The sequence below is a fragment of the Phocoena phocoena genome, chromosome 5 (assembly GCF_963924675.1).
Source record: "Phocoena phocoena chromosome 5, mPhoPho1.1, whole genome shotgun sequence".
In the NCBI taxonomy this organism is placed as follows: Eukaryota; Metazoa; Chordata; class Mammalia; order Artiodactyla; family Phocoenidae; genus Phocoena; species Phocoena phocoena.
Window position 1 is genome coordinate 50,899,765 of NC_089223.1, and position 26,183 is coordinate 50,925,947.

The 26,183-nt window shown below is 36.7% G+C and overlaps 1 protein-coding gene across 1 annotated transcript; it reads right to left on the reverse strand.

The window, feature by feature from the left end:
- Positions 1-619: 619 nt before the first annotated feature.
- On the reverse strand, positions 620-24,841 carry AMTN (amelotin). Its single transcript, XM_065877224.1, has 8 exons — positions 24,782-24,841; positions 21,513-21,593; positions 20,472-20,537; positions 19,494-19,580; positions 16,000-16,035; positions 14,677-14,703; positions 11,811-12,075; positions 620-744 (listed from the first exon to the last, which is right to left on the reverse strand). The coding sequence occupies exons 1-8, from the start codon at positions 24,839-24,841 to the stop codon at positions 620-622; spliced, it is 747 nt and encodes a 248-aa protein (XP_065733296.1).
- Between the last annotated feature and the right edge of the window lie 1,342 nt (positions 24,842-26,183).

A 26,183-nucleotide genomic window follows, 5' to 3' on the forward strand; every position in this document is an offset into this window, starting at 1 on the left:
AGTGGTTGAGAGTCCACCTGCCGATGCAGGGGACATGGGTTTGTGCCCTGGTCTGGGAAGATCCCACATGCCGCAGAGCAGCTAGGCCCATGAGCCATGGCCGTTGAGCCTGCGCGTCCGGAGCCTGTGCTCCGCAATGGGAGAGGCCACAACAGTGGGAGGCCCACATACTGCAAAAAAAATGCAGCAAAGTCATAATAATCAGCTGGTGACTGGCTGAAAGTCTCATTGTTTGATAAACTGCAGCAGCTCCAAAAATAGTGGATATTTTTATAGTCTTGGTATAATAATGTGTTTTACTTTTTAAATGGAAACATGTATACATATTCAAAGTAAGCAGAATAACTTGTGTAATATTTTGGAGGCTAGCATACACATATACAAATATACTCACACACCTTCCATATCAGAGTCTTGTTCAGTTTTTCTTTATTCATGACAAAAGGGGACCATTAACATTTAACTTTTGAGAATTCCAGAAGTATTGTATTTTTAATGAATAATCACTTCTTATTTGATATATGGTGACATGAGGCACCATGTGGGGTTGTTCCTAAATTAACAGAATCAGCACCCAAGCCTCAGTTGAGAACAGGGGTGAGTATCCACACTCCTAGTTTCATGGGTGAGTATCCACACTCTTAGTTTCGGGGGTGAGTATCCACATCAGGTGTCGGGACTGGCCACTTCGTTGAGCATCATACACCTTTTGATTGTTCATAGATCTTCCCCCTGCCAGAGATACTGTGGAATGGGTTAGGAGTAAAGATCAGGAATGGAATCCTGGTTTTCAGTAACGATAAAGTCATTTGGACTGATTCTTCCTGCTCAAGACAAGTAAAAACTGAATGACACACAAAAATTTTAAAACCATCAAAGAGTTAATCAGATAGTGTAGAATTACTAGGCTAAGATCCAGGAGGGGATGGAAATCTAGAGAGGACAGTCCAGCATTTAGGGCCATTTTTGCGCTGATTCTAGTTGCCAATCTAGAAGAGTTTGTTTAATAGTCTGGCCAGCCTGAAGGGACAGCAGTCAGAGTCCAGGGCCTACCAAAGGTGGGAGCCCTGGACCTGCCATTGATTAGGGACCAGTAGGGGTGAAACAGAAGTAAGTCAGCTGCCCTAGAGGGACTGCTGCCTGCCTTTCTGTTATTTGGAGGGCCCAGAAAAATCTCAAACTCTAAAACTGGATTAGGATGATCCAGGTTGTTATTTCCCTGGGCTCCTGGCAGAAACAAACAAAAATACCCTCTGGCACTAATTGTTTCTACAAAAATTTTTAGCAACAAAGTTCGACATATTATCAAAGATAACCTGATTCAATAGGAGGCAAGATCCTATGGGAAGAATGAGAGGAAAAACAGAAAATAGAAAGCAACGGATGGGGAATCGAGATAATTAGAATTATATCTTGCTTTGATAAAACTAAGACTACATTCAAAGAGATAAAAGCAAGCCTTGATATCTTTGACAGGCAACAGGAAACTATATAATATGGTGTAGCAGATTTCAAAAAGAGCCAATATAAATTCTGGAACTGAAAATGTCAATAAACAAAATTAAGAGAACCAATGGAGGGGTTTAACAGCATGTTAGATACATTTGGATAAAGAGCTCATGAATTCATAGGTCCAAAGGTTAGCATGTAGGGTGAAAGTAAACATCCTTAGCAATATATATTGACATCCAGGAGGTTGAATTCAAAATATTGAGGATGCTATCTGTAGCATCAATCTGTCCACAACACCAGTGGAATTCACCTAGAATGGTAGTGGGAGGGCAGTGTGTTTATCTGCATAGAAAGTGCTCTCATATGTGCTATCTTCCTTCTATGATTTCTAGTCTATGACTTCTCAATTGTATTCTCAGTTACATAGGGACACAAATAAAATGGCAGGATCTTTGGGTCCTAAAAATATTTGATAGATTCTGTAAGGGACATAAGTACAATACTTGTTGAGATGTTCTTATATGTAATGTCTTCTTGCAGTTTAAAGGAAGTTTAATTCAAATTAGCTGTTCTTTTAAATTTTATTCTGAAGTGAATAATTGTTGCAATTATTTGTCCTACGTGTTGGTCTAAGATCTGTCATGACCCATTTTGTATTGGGTATATGGTAACCTGTTTTAGTTTAACAAATTTAAAGTTTTAACTATATTAATCATTAAAAGTTTAACTTGTGTTTGCTTAGTCCCCTTGAGTTTCTTGAATGCGGCTTCTTACATCTTAGATCTTATATCTTACATCTGCTGGTCAGGTCTGCCAATATTTTACTGGAGGATGGACCTGCATTTTTATGGCCCTTTAGTGTGACTTCGTTTCCTGGCCTGCCGAGGCCTTCTTACCCAAGGAATACTTAGACAGTTGAAGGAGTTATAGAGTTTGGTTTCCTTCTTTCCACATCACTCCCATCGTATTATAAGGCATCAGTCACTTATATATTGATACTTTGCTCATACACTCTCTGATTTTCCTTAAATGTTGTCCTTAATCACCCTTCCTCCTGAATACTTGAGTTCTTACTTGGATTTATGTATAGTTATAATATTTGAGACGTAATTTGTTTTTAGAAGTATCTTGTCCCACAAAAGGGACACTTGCTGCTTTTTCTTTGACTCTAGCTGGTTCATTACTTGTAGTTTTCTTTCTCAGGGCCACTAGGGGGTGATATTTTCTATCTCTTAGTCATCATTTCTAGCAAACCATATCAATTTGCAAACATTGTGGGCTAATATTTTAAAATACTAACCAGTAATTTTTTGGATATATTTTAAAAAATTAATACTTTAAAAAATCAGTTTTAGGGCTTCCCTGGTGGCGCAGTGGTTGAGAGTCTGCCTGCCAATGCAGGGGACACGGGTTCATGCCCCGGTCCGGGAAGATCCCACATGTCGCGGAGCGGCTGGGCCTGTGAGCCATGGCCGATGAGCTTGCGCGTCTGGAGCCTGTGCTCTGCAAGAGGAGAGACCACAACAGTGAGAGGCCCGTGTACCGCAAAAAAAAAAAAAAAAAAAATCAGTTTTAGGTTTACAGAAAAATTGAGCAGAAAGTACAGAGAGTTCCCTTTTATCCCCTTTTCATCTCCTGCATAGTTAATCTTATTGTTAACAGCTTGCATTAGTGTGGTACGTTTGTCACTATTGATGATCCAATAATGACACATTTTTATTAACTAAATCCCATAGTTTACATTAGGGTTCACTCTTTATGTTGTATATTATGTGGGTTTTACAAATGTGTAATGATGTGTACCTACCATCTCAGTATCATACACAATAGTTTCATTGCCCTAAAAATCCTCTGTGCTTCACCTGTCCATCCTTCCCTTCTCCCAAAACTCTGGCAGCCACTGATCATTTTACTGTCTCCAGTTTTGCCTTTTCCAAAATGCCATCCAGCTGGAATCATACAGTGTGTATCTAGCAGATTGGCTTCTTTTGCTTAGTAATATGCATTTAAGATTACTTTATGACTTTCTGTGGCTTGCTAGCAGAATAATATTCCACTGTATGTTGTACCACAGTTTGTTTATCCATTGAGCTATTGAAAGACATCTTGTTTGCTTCCAAGTTTGGCAATTATGACTAAAGTTGCTATAAACATTTTTATGCAGATTCTTGTGTGAACGTAAGTTTTCAACTCATTTGGGTAAATACTAAGGAGTGCAATCCTGGATTATGTGGCTAAGAGTATTTTAAGTTTTGTAAGAAACTGCCAAACTGTCTTCCAAAGTAGCTGTACCATTTTGCATTTCTACCAGCAATGGATGAGAGTTCCCGTTGCTCCACATCCTTACCTGCATTTGGTTTTACCAGTGTGTGAATTTTAACCTTTCTAATAGATATTCAGTTGTATCTCATTGTTTATGAATTTACAATATCATGCTGACATATGATGTTGAGCATTGTTTTCCCATATTCCAAATAATTGCCATCTGTATGGGTTTTTTTTTTTTTTGGTGTCTGTTCAGATTTCTTGCCCATTCAAAAAATTGGGTTGCTTGTTTTCTTATTGTTGAATTTTATGAGTTCTTTGTATATTTTGGATACCAGTCCTTTATCAGATATATGTTTTGCTAAGATTTTCTCCCAGTCTATGGCTTTTTAAAAATTCTCTTACCCCTATCTTTGGCAGAGCAGAAAAATTTAACTTTAACTTACCATTTTTTCTTTCATGGAGAGTACTTTTGGTATTGTATCTAAAGAGTCATCTCCAAATCTAAGGTCATGTAGATATTCTTTCTGTGTATTCTAGGGATCTTTATTTTTGCATATTACATTTAGGTCTATGAGCCATTTTGAGTTAATTTTTGTGAAAGGTCAATGTCTAGATTCTCTTCTTTCTCTTCATCTTACAATGATTTATATTATTTTATGATCTGGTCTTTTCTCTAACACTATTGATTAAATTTGATTTTTATTTTTGGTAATTTAGAAAAGTTTCTTTCAACTTTATAACTTGTTATGCAAACCCATGTTCAAACTCCATCTCCACCAAATGCTAGCTCCTGAGTGACCTTGGAGATGTTACTTATACCAAGCTTTAGATTTTCCTGTTGTTAAAATAGGGGTGTTACTTTTAACCCTGTGGCTCTTCCATTATATTTAGGCATGCACTATCCAGTATGGTAACCACTAGCCAAATGTGGCTATTAAGCACTTGAAATGTGGCTAGTAGTTTAAATTGAGATGCAAATTGAAACACACATCTAGTTCCAAAGATTTAGTAACCAAAAAAGAAAAAAATAATAATTAATTAATTTATTTTTGGCTGCACTGTGTCTTTGTTGCTGTACGTGGGCTTTCTCTAGTTGTGGCGAGTGGGGGCTACTCTTCGTTGCAGTGCGTGGGCTTCTCTTTGCTGTTGCTTCCCTTGTTGCAGAGCACAGGCTCTAGGCACGCAGGCTTCAGTAGTTGTAGCATGCGGGCTCAATAGTTGTGGCACATGGGCTTAGTTGCTCCACGGCATGTGGGATCTTCCCGGACCAGGGCTCGAACCCATGTCCCTTGCATTGGCAGGTGAATTCTTGACCTCTGCACCACCAGGGAAGCCCCAAGATCATAAATTGTTTGTATTATATGTATGTCCAGGGTATAATATTATATATATATATGGTTAAATAAAATATATTATTAAAATTAACTTCACCTACTTCTTTTTACCTTTTCATGTGGCTACTAGAACATTTTAAATTACATATGTGATTCATGTTGTATTTCTATTGGACGGCATTTCTCTCTAGAGTTTGGTATCCATTACCTTACCAAGAGTAAGTTAGAGTTCTATTTTCCAAAAATATTTTGCACTTCTTTCATAGAATGCTGTCAGTATATATTATTTCCCTTTGCTTTGTACTCCAAGCAGAACTTGTCACCTAGAACATGGGAGGTGTTATTATGAAATTTTTGCTTTACAATAAGGACATAAATAGGATTATTGCAAAAATAACACAAAATACAGAGGAAGAAAGGGCAAATACAACTGAGTAAAAGTGGTGAGGCAGAGACAGATTAATTATAAAGCCAATAAAGTTTAAGTTTAAGCTGCAGCGACTTTCACTCACACAGGCTCCTTCCCGAGCCCTGAGAGTGTGTGTTTGTGGGGTTTTATATTTGTAACTCTTGAAAATGTAAGATATTTTAATCACAACCAGTGAAGACATCTGTTTCTCTCCATGTTGACTTTTCTTTCATCATACTTTGTGTCAATGGCATTGGGGTTATCACAGGCATTTTCAAGATCTGCCTCAGAAAGGTTGAATTGGGGAGATATTGAATTTGGTTTTAGTGGGCTATATGTATGTGGCTTGTGAATAAGTTGCCACTTTAGAAATGGCTTCAGGAATACTCCTACCCCCTACTGTCTCAAAGTTTCAGTGTTGGGACACCAAAGTGAAAGGCGAAAGTTGGCCTTGCCACATGAACTTGTCTTGTGGTGCTTGGCAGCAGAAGTATGAGTAATGAAAGAGAAAAAAGGTCTGTAATGTTTGAAGTCAGAAACTAGTCTGTGTAAAATTCTACCAGACTGTAAAATTGGAAGCAGAATTTTCAGTTTTCACTGATGCCTCCTTTAAAGGGAAGATGTTTTCTGCCAGGAATATATTTGATATTGCAGCACATACTATTATATATTTGCTATAGCTTTTTTCTTTTTTGGTGGGAATTGAATAAATTTGATTTTATCAGAGTTACTGTGTGTGTAGGGCACAGACTAGCAGTACAATAAGCAACGAGAATGTCTGTGTGTAAAGTCACACACATGTGGTAGATCACTATGCCATTTTCAATATATAACTAGGGAGAGGATTAAAAAATGTGAATGCAACATCATTCAAAGTTATTCTCAAAATTTGGTGAGGATTCTTGGGGGTCCCTGAGATCTTTTTATTTTTTGCAAAGTTTGATAAAATTTTAGTGACTGCATATACTCCTGGAAACATGACCACACTCAAGATACAGATGTTTCCATCACCATAAAAACTTTACCCGAGCAACCATTGTATCGATCCTTCCACCGACCCTTGCCCCAGGTGGCCACTGATCTGTTTTCTGTCACTATAACTTCGCATTTTCTAAAATTCCATGTAAATGGACCTGAGATTCTTTTGATAGGTCAGTGAGATAAAACTATTTTCATAATAATATAAAGATTTCATTTTCCTTTGTCATTCTCATTCTATGAAGAATATACAGTAGAATTTTCCAGCAGCTACATATGTGATATTGTGACAGATGAAGATTGAATGCAGAAGCAGATAAGAGAATCCTAACATCTTCTATTAAGTCAGACATGAGAGTTCAAAGATAAAACCATTCTTCTCACTAAATTTTGTTAATTAAATTGAGCATTCTCGTCAAATTAAAAAAGTTATTTTTAATTTAAAAAGGATGCTATTTGTATTGACATGTAGTTTATGTGTTATTGATATTTTAAAATGAATTAATGAAAACATTTAATGTTTTGTAGTTTTAATTTCTACCATCAAAAATGTTTTCAGGGCTTCCCTGGTGGTGCAATTGTTGGGAGTCAGCCTGCTGATGCGGGGGATATGGGTTCTTGCCCCGGTCTGAGAAGATCCCACATGTCGTGGAGCGGCTGGGCCCATGAGCCATGGCTGCTGAGCCTGTGCGTCCGGAGCCTGTGTTCCGCAACAAGAGAGGCCACAACAGTACGAGGCCCACATACCTCATTAAAACAAAAAATGTTTTCAATGATCAAATTCCTATTCCAGTAGGTCCTCATTTAATTTCATTGAAAACTAAGAATAAGAAACTACCTGAGTTGTAAAAGGCCATTAAAAGGCCATTGTCATTCTCAACACCAGCACCAGTATTTGAAATTCTTTGTTTGTTTTGTGTCCTGGAGGTTTTCTATGACATAACACTTTTCCACAGTGAGATCAGTGACAGATGAGACATAGGTCTTTTTTCTGTAACGTGAGAAAAGAGTGACTATGAAAGGAGAGGAAGAAATGTAGTACATGTTCTCAGACAGATCTATCTTAGGAAAGTCCATATGTCGGATGTAAATGTGGAAACTGAGCCCTTAAATCCATCTGTGTGCCTTTAGCCTTGGGAAGTTTTCAGATTCCCCCAAGTGTAGCATACCCAGGAAGACACCTGATCTCGATGGCTTAGCTGGCAATTATATACCTACACTAATAATTAAAATATATTGAGGAAGACCAGGGAGAAGATGTGGGGCTGGAAGGACAGGTAATTTTAATTGGTTTGAAGGATATTGAAAGTAAACAAAATGAATTTCTACAGTGGTTTGGAGTTTACAGAGCACTTTCATGTATTACCTGTTTTGATCATCTTGTTAAACTTGTGGGGTATTTATAACAGGTTTTTGCCCCCATTTTACAGATAAGAAAAATGAGGCTCAGAGAGAATGATTTTTGATAGAGGGTTACCTAGGAAATCTTTTGATTAACACTTTTAATTAGTATCACATGACATTAATGGCAAAGTATTTTTTGAAAATTAAATCCTAATTTACTCTTATTTGGCTATAAAAGTCTTAACAATTCATAATATGTTATTCAGCTCTGCAAATTTGAAACACTGTGGCTAATAAATCTTTAACCACTAGTAAAATTTTAACCACCTGAAAAATGTAACATGGAACGTATTTTGTGGGTATATACTTAGGTTTTTTCCATACTGATGGGGCTGACTCAAATATAATAAGGAATGTTATTAAACCTATTCATATCTTTCCTATGTGGGACCTCTACTGTAGTTTATAGTAATCCCTCCAACTCCCTCCCACTCAGAATGAAGTGCAGTGGTCTGGGTTATAAATTTAAATCAGATTAAATTCTACCTTTTAGGCGTGCAGAGCAAGAGTCTCAACTTTAGTGGATACTTTTAAATTTTTTATTTTATTTATTTTTTTAAATTGAAGTATAATTAATTTACAATGTTGTGTTAGTTTCATGTGTATAAAAGTGATTCAGTTATATATATATGTGTGTATATATACATTCTTTTTCAGATTCTTTTCCATTATAGGTTATTACAAGATATTGAGTATAGTTCCCTGTGCTATATTGTAGGTCCTTGTTGTTTATTTTATATACAGTAGTGTGTATATATTAATTCCACACTCTTAATTTATCTACCCCCCATTACCCCCTTTGTTAACCATAAGTTTGTATTCTACGTCTGTGAGTCTATTTCTGTTTTATAAATAAGTTCATTTGTATCATTTTTAAAGATTCCACATATAGGTGATATCATACGATATTTGTCTTTCTCTAACTTACTTCACTTCATATGATAATCTCCAGGTCCATCCATGTTGCTGCAAATAGCATTATTTCTTTTTTTTATGGCTGAGTAGTATTCCATTGTATATATATACCACATCTTCTTTTTTTTTTTTTTTTTTTTTTTTTTTTTTTTTTTTTTTTGCGGTACACAGGCCTCTCACCGCTGTGGCCTCGCCCGTTGCGGAGCACAGGCTCCGGACGCGCAGGCTCAGCGGCCATGGCTCACGGGCCCAGCCACTCCGCGGCACATGGGATCTTCCCGTACCGGGGCACGAACCCGTGTCCCCTGCATCGGCAGGCGGACTCTCAACCACTGCGCCACCAGGGAAGCCCCACATCTTCTTTTTCCATTCATCTGTCGATGTACATTTGGGTTGTTTCCATGTCTTGGCTATTGTAAATATTGCTGCAATGAATGTTGGGGTACATGTACCTTTCAGATTATAGTTTTCTCTGGATATATGCCCAGGACTGGGATTGCTGTATCATATGATCGTTCTATTTTTGGATTTTTAAGGAACATCCATACTGTTCTCTATAGTGGTTATACCAATTCACCTCCCACCAACAGTGTAGGAGGACTCCCTTTTCTTCACACCCTCTCCAGCGTTTATTGTTTGTAGACTTTTTGATGATGGCCATTCTGACCTGTGTGAGGTGACACCTCATTATAGTTTTGATTTGCATTTCTCTAATAATTAGCAATGTTGAGCATCTTTTATTGTGCTTTTTGGCCACCTGCATATCTTCTTTGGACAAATGTATATTTAGATATTTTGCCCATTTTTTTGATTGGGTTGTTTGTTTTTTTGATATAGAGCTGTGTGAGCTGTTTGAATATTTTGGAGATTAACTCCTTGTGGGTCACTTCATTTGCGAATATTTTCTCTCATTCTGTGGATTTTCTTTTTGTTTTGTTTATGGTTTCCTTTGTACAAAAGTTTTAAAGTTTAATTAGGTCTCATTTGTTTATTTTTGTTTTTATTTTCATTATTCTAGGAGGTGGGTCCAAAAAGATATTGCTGCAATTTATGTCAAAGAGTGTTCTGCCTATGTTTTCCTCTAAGAGTTTTGTAGTATCCAATCTTACATTTAGGTCTTTAATCCAACCATTTTGTGTTTATTTTTGTATATAGTGTTAGAGAATGTTCTAATTTCATTCTTTTACATGTAGCTGTCCAGTTTTTCCAGCACCACTTATTGAAGGACTTGTCTTTCTCCATTGTATATTCTTGTCTCTTTTGTCATAGATTAATTGACCATAGGTTCATGGGTTGATTTCTGGGCTTTCTATCCTGTTCCATTGATCTGTATGTCTGTTTTTGTGCCAGTACCATGCTGTTTTTTTTTTTTTTTTTTTTTTTTTTTTTTTTTTTTTTTTGCGGTATGCGGGCCTCTCACTGTTGCGGAGCACAGGCTCCGGACGCGCAGGCTCAGCAGCCATGGCTCACGGGCCCAACCGCTCCGCGGCATGTGGGATCTTCCCGGACTGGGCCACGAACCCGTGTCCCCTGCATCGGCAGGCAGACTCTCAACCACTGCGCCACCAGGGAAGCCCTACCATGCTGTTTTGATTACTGTAGCTTTGTAGTATAGTCTGAAGTCAGGGAATGTGATTCCTCGAGCTCTTTAGCAGGTATTTTATCAATTTCATTTCTTACTCAGGCATACCAAATTGATGATTAAATGCCATAATCACTAGCTCTGTGTATAAGCAACTTGAGGACAGACAATATGAATTATAATTCTTGACTTCCACTGCATATTTTAGATACATATATAATTTGCTTTTAATTTTAATATTAAAAATTAAACTTGTGGCTCTTATGGGATAGAGTGGGTCATAAGGTAGTTGTGAGGAAATTAGAACTCTTCTTACACAGCTGGATGTCCACTCCCATGACTGCAGCATTGTCTGCTTCCAAAGAAAGTCTAGACCAAGAGTACCATCTAAGTATCCTGAAGTAATGGAGTTTCTGAAATTGTCCAACTTTCTTTCACCCACAAAGAAGAAAAAGAGTCAGTTTCAAAATACATTTTAATATACATATCTTCTGGGTCTAACGTGGCATAATGTTATATTTTAAAGATAAATTTATCCATTTAATTAGTATTCTTTTTCAGAAGTAAGTATTCTCCAGGAAGTGTATATCTTCTGAAATTTCAAGAAAAAATTTTTAGGTAAACTAAGAATTAATTTCTTCTGATACTCTCCAGTATGTCTCAGTCTATTCCATAATATGATCAATGAAAAAGATTCTTATGTATCACCACATTTGAGGTGGCTTAGTTGAAAAAATTTGAGACAGCTTACTAAATTCCTGGAAGAAAAAAAGACACTTTTTAAATGTAGGTAAAGGCACATTGAATTCAAACATTTTTTACTTGAGATCAAAATTTCTTTCTTTGGAGCAAGAGTATCAATAGCAAATCATTCTTTTGTCCATTTGGTTATTTGGAACATGTGGGTCTGGACATCCTCACAGGTTAAATGATTATCTCTGTCTGTTGGTACTAGAAGAGCTGACTTTTGCAACATTTCTTAAGTCCCATGTGAGGGGAGTGGCACATGGGTTCATGCACTGCATTAGCTCTAGTCTATTGCTAGTGGCAGCTTGCAACCTTCTGAAGCCTCAGACCTTCCTTATGTTAGGAAGGTTCTGAGGCTCATCCATGCTTAGTGAGTGGAAAAGAGTATCTTGATTGATTAACTGTGTCCTGTGTGTGTTTGAAGGGTGCGGGGGGGGGGATGGGAAATGGAGAACACTGTCTGTTTCCAAATATTTCCATCTCCGACATAACATGGAAAGTAAATTATGCCAGCAATTAAATATCTTCTTTCTGGATAGATCCAATAGGGTTGGTAGCCCAGTAAAAATACTCCCTCACATTGCTGGAATCAAATGTGAGTGAGTAAGGGGGCTCCCTGTTATTACTGGGATCTGTATTTGTCAAGACAAGACAAAGAACTCTCTCACTCTGCAGATGACTTTCACGGCCCTGGGGCACTTTCCTGGCTTGGAGAACTTACCTTTTGGTGACCCTGTGGTGGTTTCCTCAGTGGTGTGTATGCCCCTTTGGATGCCTACAGGGGTGGTCTCTGAAAAGTCATCATCTGTGCCACTGGTAGTTGGGAAGGGGCCCTCTGAGGTTCCCCGGATGGCAGGATTTGCTCCTGCTTGTCCTGCAGAAAGGATTCCATTCTGGACCTCTGGAGTAGCCTGACTGGTGGGCAGGATGGCTCCGGGAAACAAGGGATGGAAGATAAATCCTGTTAAGATTTGGGGGGTCACTGGCTGGAATGAGAGAAGGAAATAGAAAACAAAGTCAAAGGAACACATTTAAAAGGTGGTCAACCAGCTTTTTCTTCCTTGAGGGCAGCAAGTTTGGGTAGGATTTACAGATGGAGAGGTAGAGTCAGAAAAAACAGTAAAGATCGAGCGTTCCTCAGAGGAAATGCCTCCCTCTCCCCAGCCAAGCCTGATGCTGTTTTCATTACTGGGATTCCTTGCTGTGCTCCATTTTCCTCAGAAAGGGAAAGCGAGAATCAAGCCAGTCACAGGAAGAGGAATAATGCATCATTTGTTCATATCAGGTGTATCTGGAGGTAGAACTAAGGGAGAAAATCCATACAATTACAGGGGGCTGCATTTCTGTTATTGACCTAAAGCATCGTCTCTCCTTTGCCCATATTTCTTTTTAGAGTAATTTAAGAGACTAAAAATTAATGGAAAAATTAGTTCAAGTAGATTAATCAATTCTTATCTCATGCTTTTCACCCCTTCAAGTTTCTTTTGATGTATTTTTCAAAGGCATTGGAATATTCAGTCAGAAACGTTTCTTTTGGCAATTCAGCCACTGGTGTATTCCTTGAAGTTACTCAGTGGATCTTCTCTCTTTTGGACAGTCAGTGATTTGCCCACTGGTAATGAATGTTGTTGCTACTTACACTTGTTGTTGTTGTTTTCCCCTGGGAATAAATTACTGTGAAAAGTTCTTCCTAAGAAGTAATAATTTGAAATCAGCTGGTTTTGGAGAGAGTTCAGGCAAGAACCAGTTCTCTTGGACCTCTCAGTTCTGACAGCATTCTCACAGAATAAAAAGCATTGAGAATTCAAAATTAAGACACAGGTCCATTTCTTTGAGTGTGGATCTCAATTGTTAGTTTGCATAAGCACCATCTGGAAGGCAGAAATACGCATTTTTAACCAGCTCTCCAAGTTGTTCTGGTTTGATGGTCCAGGACTGATGTTTGGAAAACACTGTCTTAGATTTATGAGGTATTGGAACCAGAATTAGACTTATGCTGAGTGAGAGATAGGAGTAGAGTACAGAAAATTTCAAATTGGGAGTTGGGACTTTCATACATTTGAAATAAAGAAAGTGGCTTCCCTGGTGGTGCAGTGGTTAAGAACCTGCCTGCCAATGCAGGGGACACAGGTTCAAGCTCTGGTCCAGGAAGATCCCACATGCTGCAGAGAAACTAAGCCCGTGCACCACAACTACTGAGCTTGCGCTCTAGAGTCCTCAAGCCACAACTACTGAGCCCACGTGCCACAACTACTGAAGCCCGTGTGCCTAGAGCTCATGCACTGCATCAACAGAAGCCAGCACAATGAGAAGCCCACGCATCGCAACAAAGAGTAGCCCCCACTCGCCATAAGTAGAGAAAGCCCGTGCAGCAACGAAGACCCAATGCAGCTAAATAAATAAATAAATAAATAAAATAAAGGTGAGTGGTGCCCATCATTAAAAAATAAGGCAAAAATAATAGACTATAAATTACCAGTGCACTATATATACTAAGGGTAAATATTTGTTCATAAAACATGTGTGTGTGTTAGTTACATAAAAAATATAGCTGTTACTGTGAGTTTCACCAAGAAAAGAAAAAAAAGAAAAAGAAAACCATTTTTCTATCCACTAGTATAGTGGATAGAAAAATGGTTTTCAATCTGGATTTACTTTTATTTTTTTGACCTTCGGACCTAATTTGCTTAAGCTTTCTGAGCCTCAGTTTCTTTTTATATAAAGTTGGTATCTCTACTCTACTTTGTAATCTGGTGAGGATTAAAGGCAACACATGTAAAAAAATCTACTAAGGTGCCTATTTTATAGAATCGGGTCAATAACTGGTTGATGTGGGTATTCATGTATCAGTGTTGGCAAAACAGCCCTGTTACTTGATTTTACTTATGGACAGTCTAGCCCTGTTACTTGATTTTATTTATGGACAGCAAATCCCTTTTTAATAATAGAGGTTTAAAAACTATCTTCCCAGATATTGCCTCAACTCTTTACTTCAGTGTCATGTTTAGGTACCATATTAATTCAAATATTTTTTCTATGAAAATGACTTATACGGAAATGCATAGAAATGCCTAGTAATGGTACTATGAGTTTTATTTAGGGTCAGCCCTCTAGTTATTCATATGTATAGAGAAGAGTTCATTCATCACCATAAGATGCTAGAAAAATAATAAAATTTTCTATAAACATTAAACATCTAAGTCAAAAAATTAATCCTTCCTCACTAAATATCAATATGTATATTATTCTAAATCTGCATGCATTTCAGTAACTTACAATCCTACATTTTAATCAATACAAAGTTTAAAACTATGAATTGGCTTTCTGGATAGAACTGAATCTGACATCAATATGTGGAAAACAAAAGCTAAGTCAAACTAATGGGGACAAGTAGCTGGAGAAGGATGATGAAATCCCCAGCTAGACAAAAGCTAACCTAATGTGAGGACCTATAAAAGTGTTCAGTTTATGATAGTATACACCAGATTTAGGGGTTGTGGTCAAAAGTGGCTATATGATGATAGAAAACAGCATTGTGGTAGCAGTGAAAGGAATTTGAAATACTAGTAATTAATTTGTCTTTTTACCAATTCCTCTGAGCTTAGGATAGCACCCTAAAAAGAAAATAGCACAAGTTATTAGACAGATTTTTAATATATTTGAGGCAAGGTTTAATATATTTGAGGCAATATATATACTATATATATTATAATAACTTAAAAACTTAAAATAGTTATAAATATTATAAAGAGATATGTATTTATTTTCAACAATAATTTAAACTGCCTTTGTGATTTGTATCACAAAACTCAAGTTAGCACATGACATTGAACTACTAACGTTTATTATTTGAGTGATGGGAGGTCTTCTGCATTACAGAAGTTACATGTTTTCTATAATTAGGTAATAGATGCACATGAGGGGAGACTTGGAAGATGCAGAAAGCAATAAAAATAATTCCGTCATGCAGAATGTGATATTTTTTCTTGCAGATGTTTTTCAAACATTTCTTTTTTACATACTAGAAGTCATGTAATGTTCACAATGTGTCTTACCTTTTCTTTTAACTACGCAGCAATCATTTAACCACATTACCAACAAATTTTAATAAATATAATTTTGAATGGTCACAAAGTATTTGCTTTTATGTTGTACAGTTTATGTAATAATTTTCCTTTTGTTTAAATGTAAGTTGCACCTAATATTCTTCTCTACCATAAAATTATTTTGATGAATTTATTTGTAAATAAACCTTAGCTGTATTTCAGATTATTTCCTTGGAATGTGTTCCCATATGTGGAATTAAGATTTAATATGAATTTTATATTTGATTCTGCTTTTAGAAGTAAAAGCTGCCATCTGATGTTCATATTTGATCTTGGGTCTTGGTAATTTTATCAGTGATCTCAAGAATTACCTTTCACAAAGGAAAATAGAGAGAGAGGAAAGTGTGTCATTTTTAGGGAAAAGATATATAGTTAATAAATAAATTTGAGATAAAAATCCCCCAAATCATTAATTATTAGATCAGCCCATTAAGTTAATATTTTCTTAACAGTGTGGTTTAAAGGATTGACTGGTTGCTTCATCTGTGACATTTACTAACTGTGTGATTGTAAATAAATAACTAACTGTAAGTATTGCCAGTTACTCATCTTCACATTAGAAATAAAAATATTGTCTATAAAAGATTGTTTTGAAAATTAGATGAGATAGTACATAATAAATAAAAAGTACTAGAACAGTGCCTGGCACATAGTAAGTGCTCAATAATTATTCTTGTTATTATCAGTGCCCATACAGTGCAAAGTAAATAGGAAACTTGGCAACTATCTGGTGAATTGAGATAGGATGAAATATTTCACACTAAGATGATTTAAAATAAAAATCATTTTACAAAATAATCCTACCTGGGGTCCAAGGTGTGCTACAATAACTGGTAACACCTGAAAAAAGAGTGAAAGACGTAGGAAAAAATATACTAAAAGGTAAGTTCTGGTAGTGATACAAATATTGAGACTTTAAAAAAGCATACAATATTTACTGAATAGATATTTGTTTAATGTATCATCTATGATCATATATATGGACTCACAGAGCAGGATGGGAATTGGAACTCATCCAGTTTGTAAAAAGAAGATTAGACCCAGAGATTTAGAAACCAGTCCAAAGCAGCACATGTAAAAGGTAGAAGTTAGTAAATTGGATGAACAAAAAATAACTTTGATTTCAAGCTATCCCCAAACCTAAAATTATTCCAAGCAATCATGTTGATAAAATCCATGTGTTTCTTTTATATGACATCTCAGAAGATACATTAAAACATGTAATGGATATTTTAAAATATCAAGATTTCTTGAAACATGTGTACTAAGTCTCATAATGGTTGCCTGGATATTTTGATATTAAAATAGAACACTGGAAGGAAATTTTGGTTGATATTGTTCAACAACGCTCATCCTAACAGAGTTCTTAGAGCTAAGTGAGAAATACCACACTGGTCACTGAGAACTGCGTACATGTTATGGATTTGTAGTTGGAAAGATCTGGGTGAGGTGTTGGTGTGCTCTAGCACTCTAAGAACTAACCATGGGGTCTGTCAGAAAGAACTAGGGTTTTAAGGTTTATTTTTATTTCTATAGAATCTCATAGAGTGTCACAAAAGTTATCAAAATGGGACTTTTAATATTCCAGACCTAAAAGATTTGAAAGTCTTATAAAAAGACTCTTAACTTTATTATTTCTCAAGAAGTTTGTACAGTAACACCTATAATGCCAAAAGGTAAAAAGTACACACATTTAAGAAAAAGCCTTACTCTCTGTCAGATCCCTGGCTACTGAACAAAAGCAACTCATCTTCAGGGTGGCAATGGAAAAGTGGATTGAAGGGAAGGGACACAGGATTTGGGAGAAAACAAAATTGAAATTTCTTCTTTAAAGGCAAATTGGAAGGAACAGAAAGACACAAAAGGAAACCACAAATGTCTAAGTAAAAAATGTAAGAACTAAGTAATGTAGCACCAATGTAACAAGGAGAAAAATTGTTAGTTTTTGACAGAGATACTGTTTGAAATAATAATAGCTAACACGTATTGAATGAGTACCATATATAGGCACTGTTCTAAATGTTTTATGTAGATTTACTCATTTAATCCTAACAGCTCTAGTGGTAGATTCTAATTAATCTCTATTCTATATGATGAAGAAAGTGAGTCACAGAGTGTTAGGTAACTTGGCCACATAGGTAGTAAGTGGAGAGCTGGGATTTGACCAGAAGTTTTGGGGTTCTAGAGTTCACTCTTAGCCACTCTGGCCTGCCTTAGATAAAAGAACGCTGTGGGCAGCTGCCCAGGTTTCTGGCAGGGATGTAAGGTCCTCTACATAGGGAGAGACAGGGTCGGAGGGACTGGGGCTGCGCAGGAGAAGGCATGTGTGGGGACCCTTGGTGGTGGCATAGCCTAGAGACATCGAAGAATCCCCACAGAGAACGAGGATTGATTTATATTTTTGCATGTTGGGGAGCGTGCAATGTCTAACCGTCTCTACTGAATCTTTAGTAACATCTACAGTGCCCACTTATGCCTTTGACTCTGGTGGATATATTCTTTGGTGGATATGAAGATGTACTAAGCATGACTTCCAGGTTAGAGCAGGCCAGCAATTGAAACTGAACCTGGGCAATTGGCAGATGGATTACACCAGGGTCATGTAGTAAAGAGATTCTCATTTTATTTGCTATTCTCTCTAGTCTTTTTCTGAGGATCACTTTTATTATTAAGATATAAATAAGCAGCAAATACTTTGAGTGAAGGCTCTAATATATCTGTAAGGAATAAGTAATGACTGATAGACAGGTATACACATCAATATTAAAAAAAGAAATGTAAAAATTAGTTATGTTACATATTTTTACAAATATGAATAAATGAAGAAGTATAGAGTTTCTTGTGTTGTTATTTTGGACAAAAGGCACAGAAAAAAGTATTAGTTGCATATGATATAGAATTTAAATTGAGCAGCTTAAATTAATTTTGTCAATTAAACTCAGCTTTGATTATAATTACTAATTAATATAAGCTTGCTACTATAAGTTGGATGTGTCCATAGTGGTAGGAAGATGGTTAGGGTATAGTCATGCTTCATTATTTGGGAATGTGTATTAAAAGTCTTACAGTTCTGAATATCTTTGGACCCACAAATTCTATTCCTAAGAACTGGTCTTAAAGAAATAATCACTGAAGTGGTCAAAGACTTAGTCAAAGGATGTTCACTGTAGAATTGTTTATAGCAGCAAAAATTTTGGAAAAAAACCCCAATTTTTGCAATATGATGGAATACTAGCAATCATTAAAAACAATGTTATAAGTGATTCACAATGTTATAAGTGAATATTCAAAATATAGGAAAGACTATTCAAAATGTATTAAGTGAAAAAATTAGATTATAGAGCATCAGATATCGTAAGAACATATTGTCTTTAAAAAGTGTACTTATATGAATAGAAAAAGAGTGGAAGGACATAACCTAGAATGTTGACAGTGTTTAATTCTGGCTGGTAGGCTTATGGGTAAATTTTATTTTTTCTTTTTCATTATCTGTGTTTTCTAAATTCTCTATAGTTAACATATACTATGTATGTAATAATCAAGAAAGCTTCTACAAAAAATTAGACCATTACGTGGGAATGATAGGGGCTGAGGTCATGTGTTAGGGAGAATTAGTTAACAGTAACCAATTTAGTCATAAAGGGATCATTATATATTTCTCTAGAGTAATTTAACTATTTAGAGAAGTTCCAAGAAGACAAAATTTGGACTTTGTAGTTAAAATGCAAACACTTTGGAAAGAGGTGATGTCCTAAGTATGTCATTTATATCTTCATGTGAGGGTTTTTTCGGGGGTTTTCCTGAAAGCACATAATGATGGCAGGAGAGAAGGAACAAGAGAACACTTGGGGACTCGAGAGGAGTCATGAAAAAAGCACACAAAAAGGATGAGATTAGATTTGCTGGAAATAAACTTTATCCATCTCTTATTTTTTCTTTGGAATGATTTTGGTCACCCAGAAGGTCTTCAATAGAAACAGAGCAAGCTGGAGAAGAATCCTGATACCTCTCAATCCCCCCGTTTATTCTTTACTTCTCGATCTTCCCCAACTCTTCACATTTCCTGTTACCTATTACAAATGTATTCTAGAGAGGTTATGGGGCAGCATGCTGTTTTCTCATGGGATTTCAGCAAGAACCAAACTGCCAAAGACTGCTTTAAATTTAGTAGGACATCCCTCTGCAAATTATCAGGGTAGAACTTTAAAGAACCTTGAAAATATTCCTTCTTCCCCTTTAGGCTTTCACCTGAGGGAAAATGCTCCCCATTTTTAAACTTAGTAGGTCTTTGAACTCACTTGTTGCAGCTGCTGCTGTACCTTCAATCCCCCCAGGGTCAGTGGGAGGGTCTGGGTACCAGATGCTATCCCTGCAGCAGGATTTAGCTGTAGAGCAACGAGGAAGATTTTCATTGTGTTGTTTCAGTTCAAACATCCAGGACCTGAATTCATATTTAATAAATGTAAAAGGGAGGATTTGCTATGCAAATATATAGTACACTACACTGCATTTGGAATTAGATATAGAAATGAAGTTCAAAGACTTGTTTAGTCTACTAGTACAACAATCAAGTCCAGGACTAATTTTCTCATATTAAGGTTTTCTTTGGCATTTAACCCATTCTCCTGAGGATTACTTAAATTATTCTATATTTGCCTTCCCTTTTTGGCTGTAACAGCAAGGGTTCCTGGAATTTTTCTGATGACTTTCTTATGAAGGACTGAGTTCCTTCGTAGGTATCCCCATGAAAATTGTGAGGCTCAGAATAAAGTATCTAGTCTGAATATGGTCTAGTACTATATTTAAATCAGACCAGTGAAAAAAATCCATTTTAAGCAGGAAAGAAACATTATTTTATCCCCCAAACAGATTAAACTATACAGATATTCTATGAAAAGAATGTAGATATTTCTACCCTTTCTTGTTTGCTCTTGTTTTTGGGGCAATGAGAGTAGTCATAGTGTTTGTGTGTGTATGTGGATGTTGTGTGGGCCATGAGGAAGATGTGTCAGAGGAATGGGGAGGGGAGCTCGGAGAGGAGGTGAGAAGAACTAAAGACCTAAGAATTAGATTAATTCCTTTAGAGATTCTCTTGCTAAGAAAATTTTCTAATGATGTATTGAATAGCATTCAACTCTCTTTGACTTTCCTCTGTCACTACAATAAATATGTGTGCATGTGTACATCTATGGATACACACACACACACATACCCTCCACATTAGGTATTATTTTTATTTAACAATGGATATTAAAATGATAAAAAAGAGTACTTACCAGTTGCAGGTCTGACCCCAGTGTGAGCGTCTGTGTCAATGGAATTAGACTTAAAGAAGGGAAGACCTGCAGGGCATTGAAATTGATGTGTGAGACAAGAGGTTGTCTGGTTTTACAGTGCTGTCAGTGGAGGATATCCTCAAGTAACCTATACTCCAGTCACAGGTGGATTTACCACGAAGGTAAAGCTTCAGGGCCTCTCACTAACATTGCCCCCTTCCGTGGCCCTAGGAGGCACTCTAGCAATGTGTCAAGTTTAAGGTATTTATCAACTTAAAAATATGTAATTTACTATTATTTCTTATCTAGTTATAAATTATTCACTTTAGTAACTAATTTTACATATCTAACTTTGTATTATTTTTCAAAGAAGGTCCCCAGAGCTTCTAGTTCCTTAAGGAGGGAGGTCAGCTACTGACATGAGTATTGTATAATGTCCATAGACCAAAAAGAGAACTTTAGACTGGTATTATTGTACTATTTCACAAAGTCTAGACGTAGGTAAGGAGAGGTCCTTTTGAACAGAGGAAGGGTGGGAAGAAGGGGGTGGGTAGCCAGGAGACCATGCAGTTTTCATATGTACTTAAATATGTTTCAAAGACAGATTTTACAGTAACACATCAGCTCATCAGCAACAATGAAATTTAAGAAAACCACGAGGAAATCTGCAATTATTTTTATAGATTACTTCTTAATCCCTGCTAGTTCTGGCAAATCCCATACATGATTAAGTCACAGTACTTCAAGGGCATAGATGACCAAGCTGTTTCAATAGGTGTAGCTATTGTTTTTCAGAGTTTACTAGATTTGGTTGCTAAACCAAATTATTATTCAGACAAAAGGAAAAAGAATGAAGATGTGTTGCTTTTCTTGCTCAAAGTTTTGAAAGCAAGTACTTTCTTGTTTTTATTTTCCCCCAAATAAAGCTTTTCTCTCTGTTGCTCAGTCATGAGACTTTGGCTGAATCTTGATTTTAAATCCACTAGTCTTAACATGTTTCCTTTGCTGATCTCTAAATGTTCCCCATTGTAGGACTCTTACCTGATTTGGCTGCTGTTGGTTTAGCAGTGTTGCCTGACCTGGAACAAGCTTTGGTGGAGGAACTACCAAAGCAGGGTTGAGCTGCATATGTGATAACAAATTTTTACAGAAGCAGGGATGTGTTTGAGGTTTTGCATCCATTTATTTCCAGGAGGTAACAAGTTGACCCAAATGCAAAAACATCTGTCTTTAGCCTCTGTGTGTTTTGGAGCAGTTTTAACTCCGTGGAACATTTTGTGCATGACAGGAGATGGAATTGTGGAGCAGAAAAGTGCCAGATCAGGAGGGGTGCTCTGGGGAGGGACAGAGGGTGAGGTAGGGCACGTGGATTTCTGGAGGTAGTTCCTAGGTTCCCATTTCTTTTCTGAAAGTGCTTTCCTCCTTTTCCAGGACATGAAATATATAGTCCACACCTTAGCTCTATACACATTTGCTTTTTCCCAAAGCTTGAAGGTAAGCTGCCATGATTTCTACTGCATTTTCACAAAGCTTCCTAATTTTACCTCGTGCCTGACAAGTCACTTCCTGTAATGGAAATTCTGTCCCCTTCCTGGCCAAGGTATTTTCCTAGTGTATTAAGAATAACTGAATTTTAGGGGTAAAAATCTCCTTGAATCCATATGATCTAGTTGTATTGTTTTATAGAAGAGGGAAGTGAGAAGCAGTGTCACCTGCCAAGGTGATATTTTGAGTTGCAGAGCCTGAACTAGGATCCCTGCAAGTGCTTTTAGTCCTTGAATAAATGAATCCTTCTATTTGTTTTTCTTTGTATTCCATCTGCATTCAGGTGGAAGCTCTCTGGCCAGGTTGACTCTGGTTGGCATTTGCTCTTGGCTGCATCCCCAAGGGCAGTGTGCTGTGGGCCCCCCAGCACTACATTAACCCTTGGATCACTTGGATATATCCTGGAGCTACCAATGACTCTTGATTTCACTTTGGTCTTTTCTCTCAGTTGTAAGAGGTAAGATTGGCACTATCTGTCCTTAGCAGTCCATTTAAGCCTTAAGATTATGTAAGTATAAATTCTGCAAATGTGTTTTCATCCACTACAATCCACTGTCAGCATGGCAGTCAGAGGGATCCTTTTAAAACAACAGTCTGGTGTGTTTACGTCTTTGTTCAATCCGTGGCTTGACTTCTTTTTCAGCCAGGGACAATACAATGGCCTAAAATGCCCTCAGGCCCTGGGCCCCCAGTGCCTCTCTGACCTTCAATCCTACCTGATTTTCTCTTGTTCACTCTCCTACTGTTATTTAGGCTCCTTGCTGTCTCTGGGACACTTAAGTCTGCTTCTTGCCTCAGAGCCTCATCTTCACCTGTTCCCTCTGTCTGGAATGCTTTTTCCCTCATCGTTGGCTCACTTTCTCACCAGCTTCATGTTGTTGCTCGAGCTCAGCTTCTTTTTGAGGCCTAGCCTGACTATTCTTCTGAGTATGCAACCTGTCCCATCTCCAATGTGTACCCTATTCCCAAACTTTTGATTTACTGAAAACAATTGCTAGGCTGCTTTAAGTGTTCGATTCATTTTATATACCTTTATGATAATTCAATAAATTCGTGTACAAATCATTTTTAAAAACCTTGTCTATGTGTCCCGAGTTTTATTTAATAAATACCAATACTATACCTAATAGACATTTTAATGTTACTTCCCACATTCCCTGCACCACTGTTTCTAACTGCGCTCCCAATCTGCATTAACCTACACAGCACTCCTCAGTCTGCTTTGAATGATAGCTGTGCTCCAGGAAAGTTGTATTTGTCTTGAGTCTTTACAAATTTTATAGTAATTTAAATTCACTAGAGACACCTTATTTAGAAAAACCTTTTGACAAACTTCTTTGGTGAAGCGCAAAATCCATGTTTTACAAAGAATTTAACTTCCTAATTTACCTTGTTTAAACATCACATTTTTGTAGACAACTTCTTTAAAGGACAAATGTATATTTGTTTTTGTTTTTGTTTTTGTGGTACGCAGGCCTCTCACTGTTGTGGCCTCTCCCATTGCGGAGCACAGGCTCTGGATGTGCAGGCTCAGCGGCCATGGCTCACGGACCTAGCCACTCTGTGGCATGTGGGATCTTCCTGGACCGGGGCACGAACCTGTGTCCCCTGCATAGGCAGGGGAACTCTCAACCACTGCACCACCAGGGAAGCCCGACAAATGTATATTTGCAATGAAATAAGAAGGAGGTTGGTTATTCATGTTTTGTTCCATCCCCTTCCCCCAAGATCACGCTGTTCAGGTCCTTCATAGAACTAATCATGGTTATAATTTATAATTTAACATTAAAAATATTTTTTTGTATCTATAGCCCTTGTAAACACCATGAAGGATCATGCCTTTTTTTCTTACCATTGTATCTTCAGGAACTAGCACAATATATGGTATACAGAGAGTTTTCAGTAAATATTTGCTGATTGTATGGATGAGTAAGGAAGTGTTAAGTGAGCTTGAGGCCTAACTGAGAATTGTTTCTTTTTGTTCTGCTAATTCATAGTAAATATTAAAAAATTTTTTCTTATTGTCCACACTGAAGCATCTCAAACAAAGGGAAAGTAACTTAGAGACCCAAACCACCCATATTATGTCTATAAAGTATTGAAGGACAGTTGGAATACACGTTTGAATACTAGTGCTCTTTTTTGTTCAAAAAACTGTTATATATGAACAGGTTTTGTGATGAAATGTTCTAAGTAAAAAATATTGACTGCTTTCTAATATTCCCTTACTATTGCATGATTTGGTAGACATTTTAGAGTTTATACAATCTAGATGTTTCATGCTTCCAATTAGAAAAATCAGAATGTTTTAGTTTACATCTTTGGTCATGAGAAAATAATTAGTTGGCAAGAAAATCTTAACTTCTTTTTGGAAGTAGAATCATTATCCACTTTGAGCAGACATAATCTAAAGCATTCCTTTTTCTCCTAATTTCTACCCTATTTCTCTGCCAAAAATAATCAAAATCAATTTATTATTCAAAATAAATCAAATAATCAATAATTTATTATTCAAAAATAAATCAAAATAATAATAAAAATTAATTTATTATAAAATTAATCCACTCAATCCACGATAGATTGGATGTATTTGAACAATGTAAGTACATTGAAATATGCAGTAATACTTCATTAGTTTATCATCTTTCAACTTTGAAAATAAAAACAGGAAACTAAAGGAATGGGTCACGGAGCAGTTTTAGCAGAGGGCAAGTAGAGAGAGAGGTGCAGCTCAGGCTGGTTGGTTCATAAAATATATATTTTGCACTTACTGGTGATGACAGAGTTGATCCTAGAAGACAAAACAGGAGAATCCTGGCCTTCATGTTCAAATTACTACCTGAAACAACAAAATAGTGTTATTCTTTCACTCTTTTTTTTTCTTTTTGAGACAAGGTGGTACTTGAAAAAAAAGAATGCTCTATTTGAAACATGGTCATTTCTGTTCCCTTTTTCTTCAGTAGGCAAAATGTACAGGTGAGACAATATGCAAAGTCCAGTTGATTTCTCTAGTTTCTATGATGAAAAATTTTACCCTTTCATGAGCTGTGAGTTTGTAGTAGGAATTTAAACTTGACTCCAGGAGGCTGGCAACTGAGGGACCAATGAGGACTTAGCTGTCTGTGAAATCATTTGGTTTCCTTCATTTCCCAACACTTCATTAGGTGAGTTATTAGTGGCAGACATCATATTACCCAATGTCTACCATTTGAATAGAGGATATTTCAGGAAGATATACCTTGTGTAATCAAAAAAAAGTGCAGACAATGAAAAATTACAATCCTTCTTCACCTCCATCTCCTTCCCAAATGGCTTCCCAGACATCCCTAGTTTATCATGTATACATGATAAATCAAACATCAAAATATAACTGTGTATGTTAAAAAATAAGACCTATTATGTTTATTGCTCTGAAATTTACTTTTTTACTTAACAAATAATGGATGACCATATATGTCAGTACAGATTTTATTTCATGTATTTAATGACTACTTTATATTACATTTCCTTTTGATGGAAATTTAATCCATTCCCATTTTAATTTGTAATTATAAAAGAGGTACAATGAACATCCTTATAAATTTTTTTCACACACGTGGGAGTATTTCTGTAGGTATTATTCCTAGAAGTACTGTAGTAAAGGATATGTATGTTTTATTTAAGTTTCAATAAGTATGGCCAAATTTCCTTCCAGAAAAGTTGAATGGTGTACTTTATTTTAAATGGGGAAAAATCTACTTTAATCTAAGCAAAATGCAGGGATCCACTGAGGTTTCTTTCACAGAAAGAACAATGAGGTGCTCACCATAGGTTTTCAGGTCACCAGACTTCCCCTGGAGTTTTTGAGATATGTCTCTTCTCTAACGACTTATATATGGATGGAGGTGGGGTCTGTTCAACAAATTTTGAGTCCAATCAAAGATAAATCTGTGTCATGCTAGGATTTCACATGGAAGACCATCTTAGTTCCTATTTTTTGTTGGCCATTCTGTGCTGAACAGGGATCGAACATGTGCCCCCTGCAGTGGAAGGGTGGAGTGTTAACCATTGCATCACAGGGAAGCCCCATGGAAAGCCATCTTAGATTTGGCTAGTTTTAGGGGACAGAATGTCTGTCTGAGACGATGAGTTGTTCCCAAAACCTTTTCTGTAATTATTCATTACACA